The 17890-nt window shown below is 41.6% G+C and overlaps 1 protein-coding gene across 3 annotated transcripts; it reads right to left on the minus strand.

Annotated features, from left to right (window-relative positions):
- Positions 1–4434: 4434 nt before the first annotated feature.
- On the minus strand, positions 4435–17732 carry SFXN4 (sideroflexin 4). Of its 3 annotated transcripts, none has more exons than XM_075026493.1 (14): positions 17641–17732; positions 17496–17561; positions 15851–15925; positions 14866–14892; positions 14706–14760; positions 13881–13906; positions 11826–11876; positions 11675–11740; positions 11491–11559; positions 10146–10236; positions 8365–8480; positions 7286–7371; positions 6070–6184; positions 4435–4835 (listed from the first exon to the last, which is right to left on the minus strand). In XM_075026493.1, exons 1-14 carry the CDS (start codon positions 17677–17679, stop codon positions 4758–4760), a joined length of 960 nt encoding a protein of 319 aa, XP_074882594.1. In that variant the 5' UTR covers positions 17680–17732; the 3' UTR covers positions 4435–4757. The 3 variants fall into 3 exon arrangements, with proteins under 3 accessions (XP_074882594.1, XP_074882596.1, XP_074882595.1); XM_075026494.1 differs by lacking the exon at positions 4435–4835 and adding an exon at positions 4849–5362; XM_075026495.1 differs by lacking the exon at positions 6070–6184.
- Between the last annotated feature and the right edge of the window lie 158 nt (positions 17733–17890).

A 17890-nucleotide genomic window follows, 5' to 3' on the forward strand; every position in this document is an offset into this window, starting at 1 on the left:
GATTTCTGCTTATTTCTCACTTCCCTTTCCCCAGGATGCATACAAGCAGACTGTGTGTACAGTTGCTGGTTTTGCAAAGTCAGATGACATCCTTTTCTTCTTCCTCCTAGAAGCAAAGACCATGTAAAATGAAATTTTCATTCATACCGTCTCATCTTGCTGCCTTTCTGTTCTTTGATAAATATGAAATGGTGAATGATAGTTCCTGTCGACCTGCTAAGAGACATGCCTCCAAAAGTCATGCAGCACGTAGAATAATTGAAAGCCTTGAAGTCAAACGAAAATAGTAGCACTGCTCCTTCCTCAGTTGAGGCAACAGTTACTCCCTGTGCACTCTGCCTCGCTCGCTGCCCATATGAGCCAGTTAGTGTGATGACAGCTGTAGCATAACATCTGCACTCCATTTGCAGATACTGGAAGGTAGATAGCAAACACAGCAAAGGCTTGCAAAGGGGAGTGGGATAAATGATCAATCCCCTCAGTTGTGATTTTGCTGAGTAAATTAGACTAGTCCCTTAAGGCTAACTGTGTTGTTTCTGATGCTGCCATCCCTGGGGTTTTAGTCCATGGTATAAGCTGGCCTGCCTTGTTTCCCCTGCAGGCAAGCACGTGGGGGAATGTTCTGATTGAGAGCACTATAATGCTGTGTAACCTGGAAAAAAACTGATGCAGGACATCTGATAGCATCCACCTTAAAACTGCAGGCTGCTTCTGCTTTCAACCTCTGACTGCTACCAAAAGGGGCTAATGAGGATTTGTTAATAGCATGTTGTGAGATGTTGTTTGAAGCAGCTAAATTTCTAGATAAAAAACAAGCTGTAAAGCTCAGTGTAAGAAGTTCACAGTTGCCTTGTACTGCCTTACACCCTTCCCTAGGGAGCTCTCTGGCTGGAGTCTGAGTCAGAGGGATCTTTGTCAGGTGAGGTCATTCCTTGTAGCTGCCGAATGATGTGAGACTCGGGAGGAGACTCCAAAGACCAGGCAACAGCTCCTTCCCAAGCGGCACTGTGCAGCACATGGCCTGGTGTTTGCTGTCTGATAGAGAAGGAGCTGCAGTGCAGGGCTCCCTCCCCACCTGCATCCTTCCTTCCTCCACCCCTATGGCCTGCAGGGAAAAATAGCATGGCTGTGTTACAGGCTTGGGAGTAACTCAGGGACACAAGCTCCAGCTGAGGAAATGCTTTGATCTCAGTATTTCCAAACATGGGAGTGGCTGGTTTTATTTTTTTTTTTTTAAGCTACATTAAAGGGATATGGAAGCCTCATTGTATATTCCTAAATTTCAAGATGACAAGCTGGGTAGGCAGGGAACTGCTACCATATTGTGCTGTACTGAGACAGGCTTTCCTTGAAGCTGAAAGCTTCCATCTATTGTAGTTTACCACACCTTAAACTGGTGCCACCACTAATGCACTGTCACTTAACACACCTGCTGGCCAGTGCTAAAGGCAGGAGACAGACCTGCCTTGGGCTGGTATGTTGTTAATGTATTCCGAGTTACAAAGGGGAAGGTTTTCCTGTAGGTGCTGACGCTCCTCTTAAGTCCTTCAAACATGATGCTTTTCTGCTTGTTCCTGTCTTGTTCCCCTCACTTATCTCATCCCTTTGGACTGCCAGGTGTCTGGCAGTTCTAGTCTCATAATGACTTTATTTCAAGACCAAGGATGACAGGGCCTTTTTAGCAACATATTTTCCCAGCCCTGATTTGGGAAGCAGCTGAGTCACCCAGGCTGACAATTTAAATGGCAGATGCCTGCCCTCCTCTTCTGGAAAATTCTGGTTAGGGCAATAGAAACATTTTGGAGAATGGGGGAAAGAGGTATTTTAATAACCCTGAGGGGGCTGGGTTTAATATGGCAAACTTTAACTCAAGTATTCAGTAAGAAGCTGGTAGAGTTTGGTAATGGGCAGCTGTAATAACACACTATTACCAGACCTAGTCCATAAGCCTTACTCACAGAGTTGTAATGACATCAGTTTGCTTAAAACATCCAAGTATGGTGCCAGAGAATTTATAGCTTGTCTAGTTACGATGACAATTCAAAGTTCATGAATGTGTTATCTTCAATTTGTTGGCTTTGCTCTACTGTTGGTTGTTTGGGGTTTTTTCTCTTTGCTCCCACTGTGGTTCACATAACTAGCATTTACTTTAACCATTCTTAAATTATGTTTAAAAAAGGAGTGGGGAGAGGTCTGTGTCTTCATTGCAGTGCCAATTAATGTTTACTGAGAGTGGAATTAGACCCCATCTGAGTTTGCCTTTGGTATGTTATTGAAGTAGGATTAATAGAGAAATGGGGTTTTAGAGAATTTAACTGTAGGATGTTAGCTGTGCCACCTTTATTAAAGATTTGGAAGGAGACAAACACTTCCTTGAGAAAGGCAGGCTGAGACTGTAAGCCTGTTCCACTTGACCCTGTAGTATCTAAGGAAAAAGAGCAGGGCAAGCCTCCTTCTCCCTAGTGTCCTCCCAGTTCAGGAGAGCTGAGGCTGATGTGACCTTTTCTTTTTGTCTTCCCTTTTGGCTGCCATTGGAGATGACATTTGGCTAGGCAGACTTCTGGTCTGATGCAGCACAATTGCTTTTACGTTGTTGACCCCGATGGGATTTTACTATGTACTTAAGAACATGACCCACAAAGGCAAGGCTAAGCGATCCCTGTTGAGTTCAGTAGGTGTGAATGATCTTTTACCTTTAGAAATTCACTACAGTCCTCCAGTGGAGGTTTGCCATTCTTAGGCTTGGCAACTTACAGACAGTATCCATACTGTCTTCCTGGAACAGCTTTATAGCACGCTCCCCTCAAGTTACAGGTCATCAGGGTGGGCTGCTACTCCCCTGTCCTCTTTCCTTGTTTGACCCTTCGCTGCAGTAAGTTGTTAGAGGAAGGCTCAAAAAAGGCAGAACTCAGACAAGAAACTAAACTCAACCCCCTACTTCCTGCTTTTGTTCAGTGCCAAAAGCACGGCAGGAACTGTTTTCCTGCAAGAGACCAGGCCTGCTATTTTTCCTTCCTTTGCTCTATGCTGCTGTCTTCCTGTAGGGATGGAGTGGATGGGGAAATCATTGGTTTTCTCACACAGCAAAAAGAAATCTAATCCTCCAGCAACAGGAGAGCAGTGACCTGTGTATTGCACTCTTAAGGAAGATAAATTATGGCAGACTTTGGAGGCTGTACATGTAAAATTATTTCTGTGAATGTGATTATTATGTTATTTAGTGCATATTTATCCTTGTCACACACAGCCTTAGCAGTGCCTCACATAACATCTTCAGTGATCTTAGAGCCATCTCTCCCATGACCCCTGCCTACAGTTATCACAACCATAGGGTCTCCTACCAGTTGTGGAGCTTCGTTCTATCTTGTTCCCCCAGGAGAAGGTCTGATCTTGATTTTGTGGCAGGTCAGCAAACCATATGAAAGCAGCTGTACTAGGCCAGACCAAATATCTAGTCAGCCAAATGTCATATCCTAGTGGCCACCAAAAGTACACATAAGAGAATGAGAGCAAGGCAAATAAGCTGTTTACCCCTTCTGCTCTCCAGCAGTATGGAGCTTATGATCTTCTTTTGCTGGTGTAATTTCCATGAATTTAGTATCCTTCAATGGATTCCCTTTGATGGAAATGCTCATTCTCCTTTTAAATTCATGTCAGCTTTTAATATCCATAATGCCCTTTGGTAAGAACTTCAAAATTCAACTACATGGTGACCTATCTGCCACTACTCTTAATTCCAATCCTAGTGTTAACAGTGCACTCGCAGGCCAGTCATGAAGCTGGATTATCCCCTCTGCCAAGCTCATTACTTTTCCCTTATCCATTGGGTATTTCACCTGTTTTTACATCTGGTAGCGGAAGGTGTTTCTGCAGCTCTTCACAGACAGCCCTGGAACCCTGAATAATTTCATATGATCAGCAAAATTTATCATGGCACTGATGAACAGGCTAATCCTTATGCCACATCTCAAAAGACAGCTTTTTTTTTGTTTGGATAAACACTGTTAACCTGCAAAAGTGGGGATTCCTCATTGTCCAGCACAAGGTCAGAAAGCCACAGGACTTCCCAGTGGCTTCAATGTAAAAAACAAGTTCTAAAGCTCAAGGCGGGCATCAGGCCTCACAACTCCTTCAAGGATGTTGAGAAAGCCAGGAGTCACTTTGTAGCCAAGTTTGACACCCGGTTCCTGAACACTTCTTAAACAACTAAATTTAAGTGGTATTATATTGCCATCAGGGTTGCTTTGTCTAATAGCTACCTCGCACATGTCTCGTCCTTGAAATGAGTGCTACTAAATACAATGAAACATACAAAGTAAGTATTCTGAGAACCACCAACTTGACTTTACCCAAAGGACTACTGATGTTAATGCCTTTACCAGCTGTGGTCCTGGAAAGCAGCATGTCAAAAGCTGCAGCAACAACAGAACAAACTTTTGTATTCAATAGTCTTTTAATTATGAAATCAATCACACGAGGAAGCATACAGAACACAGGTTGTGACAAACGCTGTGTTACAGTGCTTTCTGGTACAAATATCATTTACAGTATTAAGTTATGTGTACATACCTGCCTGTGGGCTGGGACTTGCAAAATCATTTTGCAGTCTGCCTCTTTACAGACCACAGCACTGTACACCAAATCTGGTACATAAACCATCATAAATTCACGATTTGATCACATATGCCAACTGAATTTGTTGATACATTCAGAATTCACTTCAGTCAGAGCACACATTTATATATTAAAGCCAATCTCTAAATTCCCCTATTGTAGAATAACTCAGTTTCTTCTGTAGAGGACAGAATTTCTGGTTCAAGGTCTGCTCGCTTTATCTGCAATATATAGAAAAAGGGAATCAACACCACCATATCCTGGTAAGTATATATTAAGTCCTCTTTACTGTATTGAACTTTGCACAACTTGAAATACTGTGTTCAGAAGCAAGACTGTATGGGATTTGGAGTTCTTCGTTTATTTGGGGGCTTGAGGGATTTTTTTTGTTTTGGGGCTTCTTTTTTTTTTTTTTTTTTGCTTCTCTGACATTCCTTACATGCACACACACACATAAGGGAAGAAATATGTTTTATTTAAAATTAGAGGTACTTCTGAGATCTAAACAGAGCATTAGTGACATTATCTCCATTCACTATAGAATCATTTAGGCTGGAAAAGACCTTCAAAGATCATAGAGTCCAACTGTAAATGTATTTGGGTGACTCACCCAGGAGAACTTCTGCTGTGGGCTGAGCAATTGTGAAGCTCAAAGGGAACCAACCAGCCATACTCTCAGTACATAATTTCTCACAAGTCCCCTCATTTATGTTCAGTTTACCTTTGTTGCCATAAAAGATTAAGAAATCTAAAAAGAGACATTACAATGCCAGAAAGTTTAGGCAAATAAAAGAAACCACTGAAAATTGTAAAAGCCTAGTCTGTGATTTTCTGAGAATATTCATACAGTGCCGATGATAATGGAGAGGAAATAAATGCAGAAAGGAACCCCAAGCTCCTCTCTCACTTGGCCTTCTCAAAAGCCCAAGGTTCAAGGGCTACACCCTCCATTTAAAACCTGCCAGGAAGGTGTACTTTCCCAGGGAACAGACTACACTTCGCAGTTCAGTAAGGCAGGGCGAAGAGATGTCGTGTGTGAGTTAGTTTACCCCTCCCATGAGCTCATGCTGATTTTGCATGAAAGAAAAAAGTCTCATCTACATCCTTCCTATCTCCAGCAGGACTGAAAAGAGTGCTGGAAGAGCCTTGGTTTTAATCTTTAAGACAGCTCTCAGGACCTTGCTTGCTTCAGACTGTTGTGAAAAATCTGATAAATCTACAGTGAAAAGTATAAATATAAATTACACACAATGCAACTTAGACCTAGAAAGTCCTGTAAGCCTCTGCCCAGTACATGGGCCTTCACCAGCAGCCTCTCCGCTGCCCCATTTTAGATGCACAACCACATTAAATCTATTGATTTCTGGTGTGTGGCCTTACAACTGCTGGCCATCATTCTGGAATGACCATTTAATATAACAATAATACTAAATCAATTCTGATGAAAGGACTTACCACCCCACACTGCGGGAACATACTAAGTGAGACTGGTAGCATCCCTGCTAGTACTGACGTCACCACAAACATTCTCACTGAAGCCAAAGCATGTGGAGTTTTTGCAAATTTTGCTCTGTCCAAGACATTGAAAAGGTAAGTATGTCAGTTTGGTCTTGAAAAATAATCTGACAGTGAGACAAAGAACATTAGCTACTATTTTAGTGGTTCAAATTGCACTGAAGTTAGTAATAACCTAGGCTTATGAAACCTCAAGATGTTTCTTTACTTCCTATGTTCTTACTCTTAACTTCCTGTTCATTCCCTTTGTTTTGTATTTAGCTGCAGCATTTTCCAGGCCTAGATTGTGAATACAAGATTAAGAAAATAAACAGCAAGATCAAAATGACTAGAGAAGGGGTATTAGTGCTTTAAAACGTCTCGGTCCTTTGACTTAGATTTTTCTTGCATTATCCTCTTTCCTTTCAGATTTACTTCCTCTTGGCAGTCCTACTTTGCCTTGTGCAAAATTTACTACTTGATATATTTTTTAAATTTTATGTTACATCCACATTTATGTCTTCTGATAACAGGAGCCCCTTAAGCTAATAAAGGGGGATAGGGAATTGATTTAGGCAATACCAAATTACCTGTATTATTTACATGACATAGATGACCCCTACCAAAAGCTCAGGGCAGGCTAAGAACTCTCTGATAAAGCATACAATGAATTCTTCTTATGATAAAGGGTTTCTAAATGTTGCAAAAGCAATAAAATGTTTCATAATATATGGAAAGCTTTTTGGAAGTTGGGATCCAGCTTTACTTGCAAATTCAAGTACTATATTATCTCTTCAGAAATAACAAATCTAAGCCAAGTGCTGTGAACAACCTTGACATCAGACACTGGGAGTCAAATCAAGTTAGGGAACCTAGGTGCTGGAAAACAGACTGTCAGAAGAGCACAAACATGTTTCCTGCATGAGAGGAGAGAGGAAATCCTCATAATTTTACACAACCTCCTGCATACCCTCAAAGCATGGGTGTGGGCATAACCAGATTAATTTACTTATCTAAATGAATCACAGTAGCTGAACAGAAACTTCCCAGATAATCAGTTCTACCAAGCCAAGTAATATGGCAAATACAAGTAAAAATTGGCAAGTGGTAAGAGCCAGACTAAAAAACAGAATACACACCGACCAGGCACCCCCAGCCCTTTTGCGGTATCTCCTACCTTTCCACAAAGTACATAAGCACAGGTGGCAGGAAGAATGTTGTCCCAAACAAGACTCCTCTTGACAATGCTGTTTCTTTAACGGCCTCCAGGGAGAGAAGAAAATAAATGTTGTTAAAGCAGTGCTCTGTGCAGCTTCAAATACTGCATGCTTCTGTGAGCACTTTTTTGTGTAATACTCTGGAGTTGCAAGCAACAGGTTAATGAGTGATAAAAACATTTGTTAGAGGAATTCTTTCTTAAATAGAAACTAAACTACAAGTGGCAAATATTCTACCTGTGACTAAGAAATTCCTTAAAAGGGGGGGTGATACTACTGATGCCATATCGGGTTTTCCTAGCACAATAACGATTTTTGATGATACTTGCTTTTTTTAAGTTGTGCTGAACTTCTTACAAATGGTTATAACTTCTGGATATCCTAACTATCCTGTGTTAAATTTGAAGTTTTCTCTCCAGCTGTCCATAAATCTTTATGCTCATCTAGCCATTTCCTCCTCTCTGGACAGAAGCATAGAAAGGGAGGGTCACTGATAGCGCATAAAATATGACTCCTTGCTTTAGTTCCTGTGCCAGGCTCTACAGTGGATGTTGATGAGCAAGGCAAGGAGCAAACAGAGTCAGCTTAGTCAGCAACTGGACCCCAAGAATAACATGCACTGGCACACTGTAGATCAGGGCATTACCCTTTGGGAGGCACAGCCTAATAATCCCACTATAGAAGGTGCATGCGATATGTACAATGCAGAGCTTTTCTCTGAGGTGTCCCAGCAGAAGAAGGTCCAAGAGTCTTGCCTTCCTCCTGAGGTGACCAGGGAAAGCAGAAATGCCTGTGCTGGTGTCTCTGTGGCTCAACTCTAGCACTCAGTATATTGGTCTGGGGAGGCTGCTAACTCTTGAAGACACAAAGGTTGTGGAACCTGGTTCCAGAAACCTAGTCCAAGCCTACCCAAGGATTCAGCACCTGATCTGGGATTCCTCATTTCAATATATCCAACTGTATCTACTCTCAGCATCACATTCAGCTCTTAGCAGGGAATGAAAGGCAAGTCAAGAGAGGCCTCCACACCCCCACCCACCTTCTCACCAGCCTTCTGTGACACTCCTACAACCTTGCCATTGCTGTCCATCACTTCAATTCCATTCTCAAATTCTGGGCTTCTCACCACCACCACAGTAAATGCACTCATCAAGCCTGCAGAGTTAAAGAGGATTTTGCTTTAAAAGATCCAAAAGGACTATCTGAATAATAACATTCGTAATTATGTGCATTTTACATTTCCATTTCAACAGTTCACAGCTGAATAACCTGGCAGCTTAAGAAGAGACTGCCCCATAAAAATCTGCTTGGGATCTTAATCTTTTTTTCAGATGCTTGAGTAAGATTTTAAGGCCCCAGTCCTAAAAGGTGCTTTATCATTATGGACTTGGAGCTTTCAATCACTACCATCCAGCTCAAACCAGAGTACTTTGTTCTTAAGAGAAAGGGGAGGGATTTGCATTGTGGATGGGTTTTGTACTGGTCAGCACAAAATCCAGCACAGAAAACACCCTGAAGGGAACAGACTTTTAAGTAAAGGCTGCATCCCTGATTTGAAAGGGAGGGTACCAGGGGAACACTGACTCGCTCTACTATGTTCCATTATGGCACTTCTCTGCCCAGCTGTGTGTCTGTCACAAGTGGCAGCGCTTCAGCTGGATCCTAGATGAGAATGTTTCAGTTTCCTCCAGACCCAGCTTTACAAGGTACCTGAAAACATCCATCCCACAGTCAGTCACTGAAAACACAAGCCTAAACCACTGGCACTTATAAAGGCCATATCAAATGGGAGTTAGTCATCTAGCTGGTTTTCTCCTTTCTCTTTTCTAGACCAAGGTCTAGGCATAAGAGGGCATAGTCTGGCAAACTGACCTTACTTGAAATAGTAGACTTCTCTTTTTATTAGTTTTTGGCAGGGCTATTCAATAAAGACATCAGTGTAACAGATGACACTTTTCAAATGCTGGACTAATATTAATCAATTACCCTCAGGCTTCTCTCTACATTTAAGAAAAATGGAAGCACATTTTAACACCTGCTCCAAGGGAAACAAGTCAGAAAGCTCTAATCCAGATCCTTGGAAAGATCTGGGGAGCCATCTCACATAAAACACGTCATCTCCTTTGTTCCAAGTTAATTTTACCACTTCCACCCTAGGAACGGCCAAAAATTTCTTTAACGGCATTAGAAAAACAGTTAATGACATCAAATAGTTAAACTTGTCCTGGTGAAACTTCACCATGTCAGTAGAGCTGTTCCAGTAATGAACTGAGTCCCATTACCTTGCAAGGTTAATAATATTCTGTTGTAACAACTCTCACTTTCTACACTGTCAGCAGTTAGGTAGCCAGCAACAGCCCCAACCTGAGTAAGGAACTATGCCAGTGCACACCTAGAGCTGTGTTGCACTCTAGTGTCATGTATGTGCCACACCAGGCCATGCCAGTTCAAGAGCTACTGCCCTCTGATCCCTCCTGGCAGTCCTAATAGTTTCTGGTGTAATGTCCAAGCCAAAGAAAAATGCCAACTGCATCCCTGGATATCTTTGGAGAAACAGTTGCATGTCTTGCATACAAAGGTCAGAAAAGTACTCTGCAGCTCTAAACCTAAAACCCAGCAAGCATCAAATAGAGGTCAGCTACACTGATCAGTGAGTATTAACTCACACAGAAAGGACGGTACCTAGCAAAGGCAGTCAGAGAAGAAGGCTAGGAAACAGTCAGACCACATCTGTGCAAGGGCGAGAAAATTCTGCAGGCAGATGGAGGTAGCAAATGGCCCTCAGACCAGCTGCATGATATACAGTTTCTTTATACTCACCAAAGAGAGGAGCAGGTAGAAGTTTTTTGACGACTAGTTGTGTTAACGAACTCTTCAATGTGTATTGATTCATGAAGACAAGAGGAAGAGCCTAAGGCATTGGGAGGAAACAAACAGGCACCTTTTATTAAAAAAATATGTACGGTATTTCAGTACATGCAACAGTTTAGGAAAATAAATCTGTGACTTAGTACATAGTTACCACCTATAAAAATAAAGAAATGCCTTGGTTTAACATTCCAACAAAATAAGTATCTTCTCTAGTTACTGAAGGTATCTGTAATCGCTCTTTTAGATAAGAATACAAAATACTGTGATAAAAAAAAGCATTAAACATTATTATGTATAGGACAATAGCAGTATGAATACAAAGACAGAAAATGGAAAACAATTACCTCTGACTAATATTCCTTGGACATCTGTCCAATTGCCTTGTGACACATACTGCTCTCTCTGCCAAACAGGACACCTGGCCCACTTGTGCAGTTGTTCCTCATTCTCTGCAGTTTCTATAGTCCCATAATACACTTGCAGGAAGTTTCATTTATGAATAAATGGCCAGGACACCAGCAAGTGCTCAGAGTTTCCTTTGGAGGACAAAGGGGAAGAACTCCCACATTCACACACAGGCATAGCTGCCTTATCAGACCTCTGTGAAGTCCTGAGCACTGCTGGCCCAACTGTTTTTTGCCTACTGGACAGAGGTGAAAGGCCATCTAACAAAAGCAGGAACAGCCATAATTTTCTGCAAGAAGGCTTATAAAAATCACTGTTTAGTATGGAGAGTGAGGAAATGAATTACAGGGGCATCTACACTTGCAATGAGTGTCATAAGGATACCAGAGCTCAATCTGATGTAGGAAACCAAGAATTCCTACTCCTGCACAGCACAGAGCTAGCCAGGTAGCCCTCCAGTGCAGTATTTTCATGGCTGTGATGGTTCTGGGATCTGAGCTAACTCAATCCAGTACAGATGCCTGCAGATGTCACCACTTTTTTAGAGCTAGACAGATCTCTTTCACAGCACCACATCAAAAAATCAACTACAACAACCCAGTGGGTTACTCTGTGTTTGTAAATCCCTGGCCATTACCTCTCACCACCCATTTTCTAAGTTTGCAGAATAATAAAGAAAAGGACACAAGAGGAAGCATCAGAGGAAGCCAAGCAAGGTATTGGCTGACAGATGATCAGGAAAATTCTTATTCTCAACAGTTCTGGGGCAAGACATCAGAGCAGAGCATTAAAGCACAATCCTGAAGGATATCTGGCAGTGTGATTATCTCGGCATCTAGTCCTTCCCAAGAGAGCTTATTAGGAAAGCAATCGTTAAGCAAATACATACACCAATACATGCTGCATAGGTAACGGCTCCCAAGCCACAGAAGATCTGCTTTTGTTGAAGCGAGTACTCCTAAGAAGGACAGAAGAAACATACTTCATAAGTGCATTTGTAAAACACTTGTAAATCATGTTCAAAATGGTCTTGTACAACTCAGATGATTTAAAAAATAAAAATTGACACATACTTCAGCCTTTGTGGTACCATTTCCATTTACTAGGGCAAATCCTGCGGTATACACGTGAAACACGAACTGCAGAAAGGAGAGATTATAAGCAAAAATGAATTTGGGATTGAGACTAGAAGACTTGTAAATGCAGAAAGGAAGAGGTAATTACCTGACTAAAAAAAGTTTGCTTTGCGTGGTGCTGAAGAGATGAAGTAATAACCTAAGAGGAAAACCCCACAAGAAAATTAGGTTTGATGAGTCTAGAAGTTCTTGGTGAGCAGTGGTGGGCTAGAGTACAGAGAACTGCTATGTTACTCTTTGCAGCAGCGTCAAAGGCTCCAGTCAGCACCTGAAGCCATTTCCCTTGATTCTAGGTTAACTCACTTTCTTGCCACAGATGTGACATATTCACTTTTTCTATCCAGTATAAACCACAGAGACACAGTGACTAAAACACTGTGTGCAAAAATATTTGGGCAAGATGCTGTCTTACCCAAAATAAAAAAATGCATTTGTACCTGTGAAGCTATCCTGGTTTCAGCTGGGACAGAGTTAATTTTCTTTCTAGTGGCTGGTATAGCGTTATGTTTTGGGTTCAGTATGAGAATAATGTTGATAACACCCTGATGTTTTCAGTTGTTGCTAAGTAGAGTTTACACTAAGTCAAGGATTTTTCAGCTTCTGATGCCCAGCCAGCGAGAAGGCTGGAGGGGCACAAGAAGTTGGGAGGGGACACAGCCAGGGCAGCTGACCCAAACTGGCCAAAGGGATATTCCATACCATATGATGTCATGCCCAGTATATAAACTGTGGGGAGTTGGCCTGGAGGGGATCGCAGCTCAGGAACTGGCTGGGCATCGGTCAGTGAGTGGTGAGCAATTGCATTGTGCATCACTTGTTCTGTATATTCCAATCCTTTTATTAGTAGTCATTTTATTATTGTTATTATTATCATTATTAGTTTCTTCTTTTCTGTTCTATTAAACTGTTCTTATCTCAACCCACGAGTTTCACTTTTTTTACTTTTTTCCCCCCGATTCTCTCCCCCATCCCACTGGGGGGTGGGGAGTGAGTGAGCAGCTGCGTGGTGCTTAGTTACTGGCTGGGGTTAAACCACGACGGAAGCTTAAATAGATGCAAATAAAATCAAGTAAGCTAGTAAAAATGTAATTAACGTAGCAAATGAGAAACGGTGAGATTGTTTTGGCTAGTGGGGATATAAATACTAGATTACCTGATCCAAGATAAAAGATTCTACTTCCCAATTCAGACAGTGAATAAGGACTTCGGTTTTAATAAACCACAGCCTTTCTTGAGGTCTGGCCTACCAGGTGTGGAACACTCTTAAAGTACAGAGTCAATCAAAATATGGCAAATATTGAATAAGAGGAGAGCATGGAATGTCCAAAGCCTCAGAGGAGGATCAGCAATTAATTTAATATTAGTGGATCAGCTACCTTTATTATTAATGCCAGTGCTGAATCTAACCACATCTGTGAAAGAGCATTAAGCTGTAAACATCAAAAAGAAATACTTCTGTTAATCCTATTACTGTTCTTAGTGAATTTAATGGAAGTCTTGATGGCAGTTATACTTTCTAGTAGTGCCATATAAATTCATGCTGTAATCTCTATATGGAATGATATATCTCAGTATGTATATTCACATGCCAAAACCAAACACATCTAAACAAACAAACATGTATATAATTGCACCTACAAATTTTATCAAACAAAATGGTACAATTTTTGAGCACTGTAACAAGAGTTTATTTTTACATCTTTTATAATTTCTTGACAACACCACTTCTTACTTGCAAATGCACAGAAGAAGAAATTTGTATTCTGGGTCTGAAACACAGAACACAAGGCTCTGACTCCTTCCTACTGCAGTTCCAGGTTTTTTAGGTTAAACAGACTAAAACCAGGCCTTGCTCTTAACGCCTAGCAAATTTCACCTTGCATCAGAAAGCTGACCTTCATGCACAAACAATCTCTTTGAATACTGCTGAAGAAGGTAGGTAACAGGTTTGGACTTCTAATGAGATTCCCCAAGGGCTCGATTTCTAGATTATTCGGCAGTTCCCATAAAATAGTTGTCTTTTAAAAAGATTGTGCTGAAAATACCTAAAGCCTAAAACCTTCTATTCCCTCCCTCCCTCCAACCCCTGGCTTTGGAAAAATGTAAGCCCTGTGGTACACTAGCATCTTTCATGATTACTCACCAATGGAAGAGATATGGGCATGAAGGCTAAAAAGAAAGAAAACTTCATTTCAGTAAAAATAACTGCCAAGTCTAGATTTTGAGCAGAAAATTCCCCTTACTTCCCCCCTCTAGTTTCAGGTCTATGTAAAACACTGCCCACAAAAAAAACATCATCATGGACTTGAATTCTAACCTTTGCCTCTCATTCTTCGTTCGAGAAGCCAGAATACCTGGTCACAGCTTATAGCCAAAAGGAGCCCTTGTGAACTCCCCTCAACCTGGCTACTCAGCACCTACATAACTGAGCTTTGAACAGAAATTGCTTCTCCTCACTCTGTTCAAAAAGAGATAGGTGGCAACAAAGGCCATCACAGCTGTGAGTTGTTATACAAGATAATGAGTAAATAGCCTAAGTATGGTTATATCTGATTAACAACCTGTGCTGTCATAGCTCCCTAAACATCACCCCAAGCAGACTTTATCTGCCATCACAGCAAGTAAACTCACGCAGTAGCCACATTCATCAAGTGAAAACTTAGCTTATAGTAGACTGTTTTACATGTGGGGGGATCTGGGAATTCATTCTGTAGTGACAAAAAACAGAGACCGGTCAGACTGTTTCCACCTAGCTGAGCAGCTGAACTGTAGGAAAAATTCCCCAGGAGGACCATAGAAATAAACAAATATTCAACAGACATGACAATGCAACTAACAGAAGTAAGAGTCTACTTGTTTTTCCATATGGAGAAGAGTATCAGTGTATTATCACAGTGGCTATTTACTATGAGCTATTCCCCTTCAATGATTCAGTCACATACACAAAACTTCTCTTTAGGGAACTTACCCGGAGGTCTAAACAAAACAGGAATTATCTTGTCTGTATCAGGATGTACACTGGACTTAAAAAAAAAAAAAAAAAACGAAAAAAAGTCAAATTAGACAACCTTTGCCATACTTGAATAAGAAAGAAAAAAAAAAGATTTCTAAATATTTTGTAAACTTACCAGGCTTAGTAGGAAGGCTTGTTTTGTCTAAACAATTTGAAAAGTAGGTTAGTAATCAAGTTTCAGAAGAGACTGGGTAAAATCGTCTTTCTAAATTTATTATACCTTTTTCTTTCCCCAATAACTTACTTTTATATGGAATGCCGTACACCCCTTTAATTATTTTTTCCCTAAAATTTCTCTCCATATTCTCCTTGTTGAATATAACTAACTCACATCCCATGTGCTGTGTAACAGGACCAAAGTACACATTATAGCAGAACAGAAACTTAATTTTTAAAAGTTAAACTAGTAGATATTTTAAAACAGAAAACAACAAGTCTTAAATATGGCTAAAAGCCTAAACACTTCTGTTAAGACTTCAGCTTTTCTGGAATCATGGAATTTTTTACTTCTCCCTTCAGACTTTGACAGAGAAGGTACAAAATGCCACATGGGAAGAGCCAAGCCCACAGTGAATCAAAAGAAAGACTCCTCCTAATGAAGCGAGGGCTAAGCAAAAAGTAGTACAATTCCTGCAATTCCACAAGTAAGTTTTCCACCCAAGTACTGCTACTGCTCATTTTATGAGATGTGAAACCAAACCAGCCTGCCCTCTATATGACAATGCAACATCAAAGATTCAAAATGAGCTTAGTAAGCATTTTACATATTTATCACCCACCTATATTATCCCAGCTGAGGACAGTCAGGCTTAACATAATGATTCCTAGAGTGATCCGAGAGTGTCTTTTAAACTCAGGTATATGATATACAACCTAGCATTCTTCAGGATAAAAATAGTGCAATTTGGAACCAGTAGTCATCCAAAGAAATTGCTACTAGATTCATAGATTAGAAAAATCTCTGTAATAATGAGTTTTTCTTGTGTTATCCCTTGTATCTGCATCTCAGTACTCCATCTGCTAGATATTATACTAATAGCAACTATTTCAGCCATGAAAAAAACACACCTCTATTTTCTACAAACTGCACTCTAAAATACCTGATCATTCTGTATGGGCTCACTTAGCGTCTTTCCACTGTTTTGAAGCAATAACCTGGTTCTTCTTATTTCATCCTATATTTGAGAAAAAAACAAACCAATGGGAAGAAAATGACTGAGATCTCAACATTCTATGGTGCAATGTATCAGTTATAAGTTACTTTAAATACAAATCTAGAACATCAAGCTAATGAACCTGTCCTTCACCAAAGCAGTTAAAGCAAGAACACACCTGGACACACAACTAATTCAGAGTCATAAAAACTTTTAGAATATTCAGGCCCCCTTGGTCCCCTTAAGTATCAACCCTTCAACCCATTACATAAATGCACCTGAACTTTAAGGACACAAAAAACCTCACTGAAATCAAGAGCGTTATTCTTGTACTTAAAGTTATCCATGTGTGCTGGCAGATTCAAAGATTTGCCACCAAAGCAACTATCTGATATCCCCACAGGCACCTATATGACTATTTTAAAAAGAAAATCCAAAGCAGACTTTTAAAATTACCAGAAATGAGTCACAACATCATTAGATGTTCCTGCCTGTTCACAAATATCAAGTGAATAAGTTTTGCATCTTACACTCTTCCTTTAAGCTTAGCTTAAGCTTTTAATTATGGAAAACAGGTACACTTAAACAAAGCCAATAGAACTGTAACCTCATGTATTTATCCATAGCCTACACAAAAAGCTGCCCCACTTAGGAGAATTTGTGAGACGATCTGACTTTTCTTCAACAGGCACATCTCTCTTTGCAACAGTGTATTTGAATTTAAGGACGTGTGAACTAACCACAGATCTCCAAATCCCTGAATGTACTATAAAATTTTTTTGTTGGTGTTTACATATATGTAATGTACATTTACTAAATTTTATTATTTGTATATGTAAATATAGATGGAGGTATATATTTGTACCATATATACACATACAGAGAGATAGATGAATAGATACACACAACACACTCTGCAAGTGACAAGGACATATCTCATGTATGCACATTTTGACAGCGTTCTTTTGCTTTAATGGAGCTTTCCCTTAAAAAATAAATAACAAATCAATAAACAAAAATTCCTTTAACACACTGACCAGCCAGCCGACTCTCATACAATGTGCTGTGCTTCTTCCTCTGTCACCCCTGACAAAACTACAGAGGAGTGGGTTGACAGAAAAGCGCATCTTCCCCAGAATTTTGCTGTCATGCCAGTCCCTGAAGTTTAGAAGCTACACTTTGTGACTGACAACGTGTTTAGTGTCACACTTTCAACAGTTAATGTTAAAGTTGTAATAATTGTTCTCTGGTATAAAAAGGGCCTGCAAACCAGCTGTGCTCCCTCTTAGGGCAGGGTTCCTTTCACTTGGAGGAGAATCAACCTCCAGATTAGGGACGGGCGTGCGGATTAGCCAGCAGAGATTTTGGGTGCCTGCGACGCATTTCAGCAAACCTGCCTTCCCCGACGCTGCCACAGCTCCCCATCACCACTCACTCCTCCAGCCGAGCGGCAGATTATTTAGGAACAGCCTGCCCCGCTGTTCTGCCCTCAGCGAACTCAAAGCTGGTTCAGGTCGATTGACAAACCTCCCGTCACCGGCCGCGGCTCCGAAGGACACCCCGACGGAGGAGGCCGAGCCGCGGTACTCACGGAGGACTTCAGGAGCAGCAGGGGATCCAAGACGTCCACCCAGCGAAGAAACCTCTGGAAAAAAGACTGACGGAGACACGTTTCAGGGAGGCGAGGCGTTATTTCGGAGGCAGCCCGCCCACCCTCGCCCTCCCCGGCCCCTGACCTGGCCCTCCGTCCTCCAGAACCGCAGGTTGGGGTCCATGGAGCCGCGGCAAGCGGAAGGTGCCGCGGGGGGACGGTCCGGCTGCTGCACGCTCCGCCCGGGCGCGGTGCCGCCGCACCGGGATCCCCCTCACCGCCGGGCCGGGCCTCGAGCGGGGCCGCCTTCCCGCCTTCCCGCCCTGAGGCGCCGCGGAGGAGGGAGGGAGGGAGGGAGGGAGGGAGGCTGGTGTCGGCCGGGCCCGGGGCGGAGA

This window comes from Buteo buteo, chromosome 4, assembly GCF_964188355.1.
Source record: "Buteo buteo chromosome 4, bButBut1.hap1.1, whole genome shotgun sequence".
NCBI classification, from domain to species: domain Eukaryota; kingdom Metazoa; phylum Chordata; class Aves; order Accipitriformes; family Accipitridae; genus Buteo; species Buteo buteo.